This window comes from Myotis myotis, unplaced genomic scaffold (genome assembly GCF_014108235.1).
Source record: "Myotis myotis isolate mMyoMyo1 unplaced genomic scaffold, mMyoMyo1.p scaffold_m19_p_15, whole genome shotgun sequence".
Taxonomy (NCBI): Eukaryota; Metazoa; Chordata; class Mammalia; order Chiroptera; family Vespertilionidae; genus Myotis; species Myotis myotis.
In genome coordinates, this window is record NW_023416319.1 from 21,105,323 (window position 1) to 21,118,475 (window position 13,153).

General features: G+C 38.3%; 1 protein-coding gene across 12 annotated transcripts in view; it reads right to left on the reverse strand.

The window, feature by feature from the left end:
• Positions 1–13,153, reverse strand: part of ZNF518A (zinc finger protein 518A) — a 92,829-nt gene that overhangs the window by 64,166 nt on the left and 15,510 nt on the right. For 4 of the 12 annotated variants that reach the window (XM_036336477.1, XM_036336474.1, XM_036336476.1 and 1 more), the window contains 2 exons: positions 11,245–11,296; positions 2,740–9,307 (listed from right to left, as the gene is read on the reverse strand). In XM_036336477.1, the coding sequence (XP_036192370.1) occupies positions 4,724–9,178 (4,455 nt within the window). In that variant the 5' untranslated portion in view covers positions 9,179–9,307; positions 11,245–11,296 and the 3' untranslated portion in view covers positions 2,740–4,723. Of the gene's footprint in view, positions 1–2,739; positions 9,308–9,460; positions 9,576–11,244; positions 11,297–13,153 lie in introns of those variants that run through there. The other 8 variants (XR_004972174.1, XR_004972171.1, XM_036336480.1 and 5 more) reach the window with 7 other exon arrangements.

Genomic DNA, 13,153 nt, shown 5'->3' on the forward strand with positions numbered 1-13,153 from the left:
CTCTCTCTCTCTCTCTCTCTCTCTCTCTCTCTCTCTCTCTCTCCCTTCCTCTCTGAAATCAATAAAAATATATTTTAAAAAAAAATTTAGTATTTTTTTGAAGTTAGTGCCAAATAGTGAGGCCCATATTTCAATGGAGATGGATAAATAGGGGGGAAAATAAAACAAATTCCTGATTCATGTTAGATTGCAAAAATAAAACTTACTCTTCTAGTTATAACTAGAGGCCTGGTGCACAAAAATTTGTGCACTCAGGGGGTGGGGAGGGTTCCTCAGCCGGGCCTGTGCCCTTTCGCAGTCTGGGACCCCTTGGGGGATGACCACCTGCTGGTTTAGGCCCACTCCCTGGGGAATTGGGCCTAAGTTAGGAGTTACACATCACTCTGGCACCCTGGGAGCCCCTAGGGGATGTCCACTTGCCAGCACAGAGCAGGCCTAAGCTGCAGTCGGACACCCTTAGCGCTGCTGAGGAGGTAGGAGAGGCTCCCACTACAACTTTACTGGCAGCTGTCAGCCTGGCTTGTGGCTGAGCAGAGCTCCCCTTGTGGGAGAGCACTGACCACCAGGGGGCAGCTCCTGCATTGAGTGTCTGCCCCCTGGTGGTCAGTGTGTATCATAGTGACCAGTCATTCCCAGTCTTTCTGCTGTCAGGGTCATTTTGCATATTACCCTTTTATTATATAGGATAGAGGCCTGGTGCATGGGTGGGGGCTGGCTGGTTTGCCCTGAAGGGTGTCCTGGATCAGGGTAGGGGTCCCGCTGGGGTGCCTGGCCAGCCTGGGTGAGGGGCTGATGGCCGTTTGCAGGCTGACCAAGCCCTCCAGCAACGGAAGCTCCCAGTCTCTCCTTTTTTTTTCCCCCCTGGGATTTATTTACCTTCTATAATTGAAATTTTGTAGCCTTGAGAGGAGCTAAGAGCCAGCCAGGGCGGGTGGGAGGGAAAGCCACCTGCTCGCTCCAGCTCCGTGGCCACGGCCGGCTGAAAGCTGGTATCTGGGGGTTATTTACCTTCTATAATTGAAACTTTGTTGCTTTGAGTGGAGCTCAGAGCCAGCCGGGAAGCTTGGCTTCCTCCATCATTGGGGCAACCAAGCCTCCTGCTCACTCCAGCTCCGTGGCTGCCGGCTGCCATCTTGGTTGAGTTAATTTGCATATAATCACTCTGATTGACTGGTGGGCGTGGCTTAAGGCGTAGTGAAGGTATGGTCAATTTGCGTGTTTGTCTTTTATTAGTGTAGATAAGTACCTCAAACTACTGAATATCATATTTTGTAAAGGCATCTTTAGCTCAGTTTCAGCAGAGAGAAAAGGATAGAGGGTTTTGTTTCTGAATTATCTCCTCTGGCAATAAAGTAGCTCCAAAAAGATTTGGCTCCTTCAGAATAATCCATGCTAACAAAGTCAGAAAAAGTGACTACCTAGAGTACCTGGGGCATGAAGTGTTTTTAAATGGCTTTTAAAACTTTCAAGTAAAAAGTATGTATCTCAACATTAGATTTTATTTATTTATTTTTACTGGTTTGGCTGTTCTGAGATGTATTTTTAAAAATGTACTGGGGCCCTAACCAGTTTGGCTCAGTGGATGAGTATCGGCCTGCAGACTGAAGGGTCCTGGGTTCGATTCCGGTCAAGGGCATGTACCTTGGTTGCGAGCACATCCCCAGTATGAAATGTGCAGGAGGCAGCTGGTCAGTGTTTCTAACTCTCTATCCCTCTCCCTTCCTCTCTGTAAAAAATCAATAAAATATATTTTTAATAAATAAATAAATAAATTTACTGGGGTGACAGTGATTCACAATACCATACAGGTTTCAAGTGTACAACTCAACAAAACATCATCCTCACATTGCATCATGTGCACATTGTCCAAAGCAGTCTCTTTCCATCCTCATTTATCCCCCCTTGCCCACCACCACCTACCTCCCTTTCCAGCTCTATCACCACACTTTTGTCTATGTGGTATATATATATATATAGTTTTGTGGGGAGGTGCGGGGGGAGGGGGGTAACCCTTCACCTTCTGTCATCCAGTCCCCCAACCACCTTCCCCTCTGACAGCTGTCAGTCTGTTCCAGGTAACCATGCCTCTATTTCTATTTTGTTCCTCAGGTAATGTTGTTCATTAGATTCTACATATAAGTGAGAGACCATATGGTATTTGAAATGTATTTTTTTTAAAAAATATATTTTATTGATCCTCCACAGAGAGGAAGGGAGAGAGACAGAGAGCCAGAAACATCGATGGGAGAGAAACATCGATCAGCCACCTCCTGCACATCTCCCACTGGGGATGTGCCCACAACCCAGGCACATGCCCTTGACCGGAATCGAACCTGGGACCTTTCAGTCCACAGGCCAACGCTCTATCCACTGAGCCAAACCGGCCTCGGCTTGAAATGTATTCTTATAGTGCTGCAAACATTGGCAAGATTGTTCTTTCTCTTCTCTAGTCACAGAGGGTGATGCATCGTAATAGATCTATTCATAACAGAGCATTTCAATTTTATTCCTGTTAGGTTACTGAAGGGCATAAACTTCTCTATTGGTTTCCTTATAAGCACAACCATAGTAAAATTATGGTATTGCCCTTCTCAAACAAAATTTCAAATTTCCCCTGTGATTTGGGGGGGAGGAGAAGCCCATACTTTATTTTGCATAGTCCAATAAAAAACAAACCTTTAAAATCTAAATTATTTCCTAATAGAATGAAATTCCCATTTAATTTTAGCACAGCAGAAAAATTGTATAAACACAAACTTAAATTTAATTGAAAACATCCATTAACAAGGAAATTAACAATGCTTACCATCCTTTAAACACCATACACATTATTAATATACACTGTGTATTTCCAATCAACTCCATTCTTAGGCTCAATTTAAGAAACACACTTTTAACAGGTTTTATACAAAAAATACTTCACTAAGAAAGTAGACAAAATGCACAAAAACAGTACATGTATAATGTGCATAGCAAGATTAGCTTAAAGCATCTATATGGCTTTCTTTAAAATAAAATTATTTGGGGAATGGGCCCATTTGGGACCTACTGTTACAGTTGAAATATGTAAACTGTTTCACATCTTTTAGGCACTTGCTAATAATAGTGTTCAATCCCTGAAAAAAATGAATTTACACGAAAAAAGAAAATTCTACTTCTGAAATAAAAACCAAGAAAATAACATGGGTAAAGTCTTATATATTCCTTTTAAATTAAACAACCAGTTTTATTAGTGCATGCACAGAACTAAATTGGAAAAAAAATAAACTTTTATATCTAAAACTTCCTGTGCAAAATTTACACAACTGAAAATTACAAAAATATGTACAAGGTTTAAATTCTTTGTTATGTACAGAAAAGAAGCCCTGAAGTTTTCATTCAACCAATGAAAATGTCATAATACTTGTAGTAACAATGTAACAAAAAATTATATAGTATATAATTTTGCAATAAAAGGACTCCATTATCCAATTAACCAACAAAACTTGATCCAAACATACAAAGTGATAAGTTTAAACTGATGATTCTGTCCTCGCCATGAATATATCCATTTTAAAACTTTTACCTCTGTTGGATATGTCCTTTAGGAATCCATCCTGAAGTTTTATGCACCGCCACTGAATACATTATTAATGCTTATTTTCAACCGCCAACAGAAAGTAAATAATCTGCTTTGGGTTATGTCATACTGCAAAGATGCTAACAAAAATGGTTTGTCTCAATGTAGAGATGTTCAGACACTAATTAAATACAAAAATATTTCTCACTTTACTAATTTTGCTTCAAAATATTATTTCTGTAGAATTTTTAGGTTTTGAGAAAAACCATTCCCTTGAAAGTGTTTCTATGTTCCACTATTTTTAAAGGGATGGCAACAACAACAAAAAAAAAATCGGCAATTTGGTTTATGGGGGATAAACAATTTAAGTCAAATAATCATAATTCTAGGTAAGGGGACTACTGGAGAATTTAATCAACAGAAGTGTTCAAGTTCTTTAACTGAACTTCATCCTAGACCTAGAGAGTTTAATTCTTTCAGGGCTACCCATCTACTGCAATGTATCAGATTGCCATTTAGAAAATCACCTTGTAAGGAAGAGTGCTACAATCTCTGACACAGGCCACAGCTTATGAGAAAAAAAAATTTTACTTATCAAAAACTACCTTCAAATGTTATGAATTGTCCTGTACTGAATTAGATATACTCTCAAAAAAACCTATACCCTTCAAAAGAACTATACGTTTAGTAGATGTAGAGTAAGTTCTTTACCCAAGCTCTCTTAATATATCCTCACAAATGATGTGAAACTACTTCAGTTCCAAGGTGAAAGAGCTCTACAGAGAAACCATACTTATCAGATTCCTAAGGCTGGTGGAAGAGAAGGAATGGATGGGGCTGTCAGCCATTACCAAGTCACTGAAGAACTAAATTGGGAAAACATTTTTATCAAAATTTCCTTTAGCCTTAACTTCCCAAGAACACTTTTTTTTTTTTAAATCAAATCAAGATACATCAGTGCTGTGATGAATTTCTTTCAAAACTTATGTGCGCACTAATAGCATTTTCAAACATCACACATAAAACCTTTTCTCCTCTATGGAATAGTCACTTTTGAAATGTTTAGCTTCAGGAACAATATTGAAGTAGAAAATGTCCAAATTAAGGTAATTAAATCCATCGTTTTCTCCTAAGATAATTTTTTCTTTTCCTTGGTAATTTAAACTACTCTAACATATTCCAATCACGAGTAGCTTCCATTAAATGTCTCTGCCCATGACCAGCCCAAGCATCCTGATTGTCAAATACTCTTCCACAATACCAGCAGTTAAATTTAGCCTTCAGAACATTTTCAGAGGTAGTTTTCACAATCCGGTAATTGTTTTTGCTTGTCTTTTTGAGTGTTAGTTTTAGTACAAATCTTTCTTTCACAGAACTAATAGGTTTAAATGTTTTGTGCCTCTTGGAAAAATCACAAGTTGTTTTAGAAGGCTTACAACAAACTGGTTTCAGTAAAGCACTGATAGTTCTTTCTGACAATGAAACCTTAAGTACATGTCCATTAAATTTGGAAATCGTTTTCATTACATTTACTACTTCTGGTGCATCTGCATCCGGATGATTCAACACTACAACTGGTTGATTTCTCCTAGGACATTTCACAAGCTGTTTGGAACTAAAGGGGAAAAGTCGCAATGTTCTGACTGAATCTTTTGAAAGCCTAGGTCTGCTGAATCCAAATGATTCGTGGACATCTTCAGGTTTAATCTTTTCTTTACACTTTCTATGTAATGATGTTTTTCTTGGAGGTTCTTGGTAACTATCCTTACACTTTCGTTTACAGTTTCTGTTTCTAGATACACTGACAGTTTCAGAGTCTTTACTTCTTACATGAGTTTTTATTCTTGAAAAATTTTGGGGTGAAGTCTTTTGTTTATTAAAGCTTCTCCCAATTGTACAATTTGTTTTACACCTCAATACCCTGGCCTCTGAATGGTCACTGGCATGTACTGGTTCCTCAGAAGATTCAGATGTTGCAGTAGAAGTTACCACAATTTCATTTGCTGGCATCATATCATCTATTAAGAAGGGTAAGGCATCTCTAGAAGAGTCTGGCTCTTTTTGCTCTCCTCCTGCAGTCTGATTAGATGATACATTGTCTTTCTGCGATGAGAATACAGAGTTGCTTACGGACAGATTATTAGCAGCAGTCACATTTAAAACAGGGTTAAAGATTTTCAGCAATATTTTTTGTGGTGTCCCTTCAGGGATCTTTGGCTGTATATTTTGATAAGAAGTACTATTTTGGACTAATTTAGGCTTAAGCAGCTCAGTTTTATTTGGCATCACACACTTCAAAAAAACAGCTTGTTTGCCATCAGGCAAGAGGGTAAAAAGAGGTGGTTTTGGAAAAACCTCGTTCTGCTGTTTTGCTGGATCCAAGATATTTGACTTAGTGCTCGGATGCTCAGTTATTATTATATTAGGAGGAGGCACAGGTTTCCCTGAAGAACTTGCTGGCGTTTTAATAATGTAAGGGCCTTTTAATGGCAAAGTATTTTCTGAGCTACTTTTCGTGCTCAAACAACTGCCAATGCTGGAACAAAGTGTAGGTGTTAGACAATTATTGTTTGGTTCTACCTTTAAAAAAGGTGTTCTGCAAGGCTCTTTTGTTGTAGTTCCACAAGCTTGAGCACTCTCACTTTTTACAGTGTTAAGACCTTCAAATTTTCCATTATTAAATGTTAAAATCATCCCAGGTTTCTTGTTTAAAAGAAGAGTAGCAGGTACACCTTGCGTATTAACCTGTGGTCTTCCTGAAACAACATGTAGTCCAGGTTTGTTAGCAATGTGCAATGGTACAAAAAAGCCTTTTGTAGTCTGAACAAATAGAGCTTTTTTTGGTTCTGAATTTACAAGTGGACTCTGCATATATAAAGAACCTAAGTTTTGTGTAGTGGCACGTAGTTTGTCTTTTACAAGCTGCTGCGTTATTATTGCATCTGACTGAGTCTTAAGTAATGTGCCAATACCTGAAATTCTAGGTGTCTTCTCTGAATCTCTCACATCTTGTGACACTGACAGCATCTGTGCTTCTTTTCCATGACATTTTAAAGTCAGATAATTTGGTGGCACATTAATCCCCATACTACAAGATGGAATTGGGAAGATGCCTTGTACTTTGAAGTCCTTTGAAGATTCAATACTTTTGCCTTCTCCTTCATGTTTCTGAAATGACTGGTCACAGTGAAGTGACAGGCCTTTATCTGGAGTGTTACTGGAGTCTTGTTTTACATCAGATTTTGTCTTTAATACATCTTGAAGCAACTGGTTTACTTCAGGTGGCAAAAATTCTGATGCCTGTTCACTCTGAAGAGAGAACACAGATGTGATTCTAGGCATCATAGGTGACTCAACAATGGAAATGTCATCATTAGATTTTTTAGTCATGCTCTCTAAATTTTGATTTTCATTTATATATAGGCTTTGTTCATCAATGTCTTGTTCTTTTTCTAAAACACACTGTTCTTCTATTTCAGTTTGAGTTTTTAAAGTTTCATCTTTAGTATTTAAAAGGCTAACAGGTGTTAACATACTATCTGTGTTTGAGCTCTCCTTTTTCACTAGTGATAAAACTGATTCACTTACTGGTTGTTGAAAAACTGTCTTGCTTGATGAAGATTCTCTTTGAGGGCTTTCACACATTGCTATTCCTAAAGACCTACGACGTTTATTAGAATTATTCACTTTTGAATAATTATGAAAAGGTAATGATCCTTGGTTGGAAGATTCAATGGGTAATTCAGAGTTGACATAATTAATGCAATAGTTATGCATATCTCCTCTGTTGTATGCATTTGGTTTGGTAGTAGAGTTGACTTTATCTGGACTTTTAATGGCAGTATCTGATACCTTAGGGCGGCTATGAGTAATATGACTTCCCAATAAGTTAACATTATCTCTTGTTTCAACTTTTGTGGTCAAATTCACTGATGATGTAACTAATTCTGATGATGTTGGCAAAGAAGATACACTTTTTTCATCATCCACTGTTTGAAGTGTATTACTCATTTGAGATAGCAAGGGTATTTCTTTTTCTGAAGTTACTTTCCCAGCAGGTACAGGAGATGAACATGAAAATGTAGGTGCTTTCATGTAAACTGTGTCACTTACCTCAGTTTTTACTCTTGTTATAAATCCAGTGGTGTCCAAACTCTGCAGCTGCAAATTAGCAGTACTGTCCTTTGCAGTATCTGACTGTGAGCCTGGTGAACATAAATTCTGTTTAATGGTAGGCAACAATTTTATTACAATATGTTGTTTTCCATCCACCATCTTGAAGCCCATAAACTTAGCACTATAGTTAGCTGGAACTGTTATTCTATTATTTTTCACTGTTACCATTGTAGGTCCTTGTACAGCAGTTTTTGAGGAACCAGAAGTAGAATTTGTTAGCTCTCCAGCTCTATTATACTGTCCAGTGGACAGAAGAGTTGGCTTTTCCAACTCTGACTCAGCAGTTTTATCATTATTCTCACAGTGTAGTCGTTCATCCTTTTCTTCATTTAAATGTTCTTGAGTAAGATGGCTCTGGTCTTCAGATTTAGCCTGTGTTTTGTTCACGTTTTTAAGCACTTCAGTATTTTGTTCTATACTTTCATCACTTCCATTGATTTTCTTACGTTTCCAGAATATCTTCCTAGATGTACCTATTTTGTATCTTTTAAGTATTAGCTTAAGTCCTACTGAAGTCTGTGCCATCCTTTTCTCATATTTGTCTTTTTCCAGTTTTTCTTTCGCATATAAATGTTCTTTGTGTAAAGTTAAAACATGTCTTACAAGGTACTCTCTCTTTGAGGTACCAAACCTACAATATTTACAATTGAAGGGAAATGTAACAGAATTAACATGAAGGTGCTTCTGAATCTCTCCTCTGGTAAAATATATATGATGGTATTTATCACTTTTATAATGGACATCATTGTGTCTATGAATGTGCTGAACAAATGTGCCAACATCCAGGGTGGAGAATGTGCACTTTTCACATTGAAAACTACCATTTACACAATGTGTGGATATGAAATGTTTTGTCAAGTCTAATAAAGTATATATTTTTTCATCGTTACAAATGTCACATTTTACTAAAGTGCCTCTATGGATTCGTCTGTGTAGTTTAAATATCTGGAAGTCATTTGCTGAAAAACTACACATTTCACAAGGATAGGAAGGTAATTCACCCTGGTGCCACATTTGAAAGTGTTTTTGCAAATCATTTGGGCTATATCGAGTGCTATCTTGGCATTTTAAACAGTTGAAACTGAGTACTTTTGCAGACATTTTTATACCCGTTTCTTCAACTTTCTCAGACTTATGTAGCAACATACTCTCCTCTATACAGCTTCCAGTCTTCATATTGATAGATTTCCTTGCAGTCTGTGGTTTATGCTGAAATAATTTTCTGTATTTGTCAACTTCATGTTTCAATAGGACTTCATTTGGAATATTTATCTTCGGCAAATCAATTTTCACATTTTTCAGTTTATAATGAAAACTACTTTCCAAAATTTTTGGCTTAATTACTGATCTGATAGTATCAACTATGTCATTTTTCACATCATAATCTGTTTTTAAAGCAGCTTCATTTTCATCAAAAAATAACTGTTTCTGTTCAGATGGCATGACTTAACAAAAACAAAAAATCCCAATATTTTTTTCTGAAAACTCTTGATATTACTTGTAATTTAAACAGGAAACAATATTATGCCGAGACATCTTCACAATACCAGGATTTTTCCCATATTAACTCACCTAAAACCAAACAAAGAGTTGAAATTTTCATCACAAAAGTTATCATTAAATTTCATATTTTTAAGTTCATTTTGACACAATATAGGAATGTTGCTCAAATACATAAATAAAAAATGAATAAAATACCTGTTAATTATTTTAAAACCAGCTTACCAAGAAGCAATAGTTTGAAGTAGAAATAATTCTAACATGGAAGTCAGGGCATACAAGCTTTACTTCCAACTTTGCTGTGTTGCACTGGGCAAATTTCAACTTCTCTGTACTTCATCTAGAGAAAACCACAATTGGAAAAGCACCCTTAAGCTCTAAGAATTTTATATTAACTTGATATTGTTCCTTTTAAACAGGATTTTTAAAATCTTAAAAAGAGAGCCCTTAAAACCTTATATTCCAATTATATACATACTAGAGGCCCAGTACACAAAAATTTGTGCACTCAGGAGGGTGAGGGGGCGGTCCGTCAGCCCGGCCTGTGCCCTCTCACAGTCTGGGACCCCTTGGGGGATGACCACCTGCTGGCTTAGGCCCGTTCCCCAGAGAATTGGGCCTAAGCTGGCAATCAGACATCCCTCTGGCAGCCCAGGAAGCCTTGGGGGATGTCCACTTGCCAGCGGGGAGCAGGCCTAAGCTGCAGTCAGACATCCTTAGCGCTGCTGAGGAGGCAGGAGAGGCTCCCACTACCACCACTTTACTGGCAGCCGTCAGCCTGGCTTGTGGCTGAGCAGAGCTCCCCCTGTGGGAGCGCACTGACCACCAGGGGGCAGCTCCTGCATTGAGTGTCTGCCCCCTGGTGGTCAGTGTGTATCATAGTGACCAGTCATTCCCAGTCTTTCTGCTGTTAGGGTCATTTTGCATATTACCCTTTTATTATATAGGATAGAGGCCTGGTGCACGGGTGGGGGCCAGCTGGTTTGCCCTGAAGGGTGTCCTGGATCAGGGTGGGGGTCCTGCTGGGGTGCCTGGCCAGCCTGGGTGAGGGGCTGATGGCTGTGTGCAGCTGGTCACACCCCCTTCAGGGTGGGGGTCCCCACTGGGATGCCTGGCCAGCCTGAGTGAGGGGCTGATGGCTGTTTGCAGACTGGTCAAGACCCCTCCCCCCCCGCCCCCAGTGGGAACCCTCACCCCATGGAGGTTTGGCCAGCCTGGGTGAGGGGCTGATGGCTGTTTTCAGGCTGGCCACACCCCCTTTAGGGTGGGGGGGTCCCCACTGGGGTGCCCGGCCAGTCTGGGTGAGGGGCTTAGGGCCATTTTCAGGCTGGCTAAGTCCTCCGGCGACAGAAGCTCCCAGCCTCTCCTTTTGTTTATTCTGGGATTTATCTACCTTCTATAATTGAAACTTTGTTGCCTTCAGTGGAGCTCAGAGCTGGCTGCGGCAGGCGGGAAGCTTGGCTTCCTCAACCAAGCCTCCTGCTTACTCCAGCTCCATGGCTGCCAGCCGTCATCTTGGTTGTGTTAATTTGCATATAGTCGCTCTGATTGGCTGGTGAGTGTGGCTTAAGGCGTAGTGAAGGTATGGTCAATTTGCATGTTTGTCTTTTATTAGATCAGATACTAGTACCATCAACTTTCTCACTTGCTTATTAACTCTATAGCTAGTACTAGTTTGTAAAAATTTCAATAAACTTCTCTCCATATTTTCTACTTCCGTAAGTGCCTCAAGGATAATTTATGTTTAAAATAAAAGTTTCGTTAATCTAAAAACAAGAAAATGACATTATCTGCTCTCTCAAGTTATCATTATTAACATGAAGAAAAAAAAAGAACAAAACAGAAGAAATGAAAAAGAATAGCAATAGCACATTCCCCTGAGGTACTCCTAAAGTGTATCTACTATTTGGCTTTTTGTCCCTAGAATTCAGACAGATGACAGCGAGGAAAGCCCTTGGCGGATTAGATTGCACCCATTGCTACCTGCCTCCATTAATTCAAACACTTACTGGTTTATGTTACTTTAGACAAGTGTCAATCTCTGTGTCTCAGTTTCTTCATCTATAAAATAAAAAATAAACGAAATTAGTACTTTCCCTACCTCTTTCATGGAATTGTTGTGAGATTAAGTAAGAAAACATATGTAACAGTATCCTGTAAAGTTCTAAATAAATGACACTATCATTACTCTATGTAATTACCATGTACAAGAAAATATGATTCAAATTTCAGAGGAGAAAAAAACAATATATGTAACAATAATTTATTGCTAAGATTGGAATCTGAGTACCTAAGGTTCAGTAGTAAAATATCAAACTGTATTTTAGAAGAATTACATTATCTTATTTTTCTCTCTTTATCTCTCCCCACCCCCCTTTCCTCTCTCTAGAATCAATGAAAACATATACTCGGCTGAGAATTAAAAATAAATTTGAAAAGTAAGAAAAATAATAAATGGCTAGAAAAAAGTTTAATGATATCTGGCAGTTAATACACACCAATGAAGAAGATTCCCTAAGATTATCACAGTCTCAACAGTGGCAAGTATCATAATCACGTATGGAGTTTTCACTTTACCAGAATCTGAGGATGGCATTCAAACATATGAAACTTATTTTGTTGTTAATCCTCACCCAAATATATTTTCCATTAACTTTTTTAAAGCGAGTGATAGGGAGGGGGAGACACACAGAGAGAGAAACGTAGATATGAGAGAGAGAGAGAGAGAGACAACGATTAGTTGCTTCCACACATGCCGGGACCGGGACAGTGATTAAACCTGCAAGCCAAGTAAGTATATACCCTTGACAGGAACTGAACCCGGACCCTTCAATCCACTAGCCAACACTCTATCCACTGAGCAAAACTGGCTAGGGCAAACATATAAAATTTTTTAAGCACAACTAGTAATGGTTCTTCTTTATTTGCCAGAATATCATATTGTGTTCATTCTGGATTATCCATACCCAAGCATTTCTATTGTTACATATAATTAAAAGGAAACCATATCATGAGTTTCATTACAAAAGGCAAATTGTTTTTACAGTAATAGTTCATGTGTCCAAAAATATGGGTAATGCTAAAAAAGAACAGATGTTGATATTTCTAAATACCATTAATTCCATTTCAAAATATCTACACAATTTTAAATTTTTCTTATAAGAAAACACATAGGCCAAAATCTGACAACCAGTGTAAAAGTATGATTTTAAATAACTCAATCAACTAACATTCACTAATAAATATCTACTATAAATGTGAAGCATTTTGATGGGTATCATGGAGAGATTAAAAAATGTAGTCCCATGCCCTGGCTGGTTAGAGGATCAGCCTGCGCACCAGAGGGTCTCAGGTTCAATTCCAGGTCAAGGGTACGTACCTGGGTCACAGGTTCAATCCCACATCCAGTGGAGTCACGTGCAGGAGGCAACTAATTGATGTGTCTCTCTCACATCCATGTTTCTCTCTTCTACTCTTCCCTCTCTTCCACTCTCTCTAAAAAAATCAATGGAAAAAATATCCTTGGATGAGGATTAAAAACAAAACAAAACAAACTTGGTCCTTCTCCTATCCCAGCTTACAATCTAAAGGAGGAGGCAGGACATATACATTAATACACTGTTTATTCAGAGTTGACCATCCAGGAACCTCACCCTTTCATTACACAAATAGAAAATAGTTAAATAGGATACATGGCAGCCAAGTCAGATGCCACAAAGTTTACCCATTAAAGTGCATGCCCTTTCCTTACAGACAAAACAAAGCTGATAAAAGGAACCAACTTATTAAGAAATCTACTTAACTTTTATTTAAGCTTGATAACTGCTAAATAATTAATGTTCAATGTCAATTTTTTTATAGTTAATGTATCATATACAATACAGTATTGGGGGAGTTTGTATATTTTAGGTAGTTCTG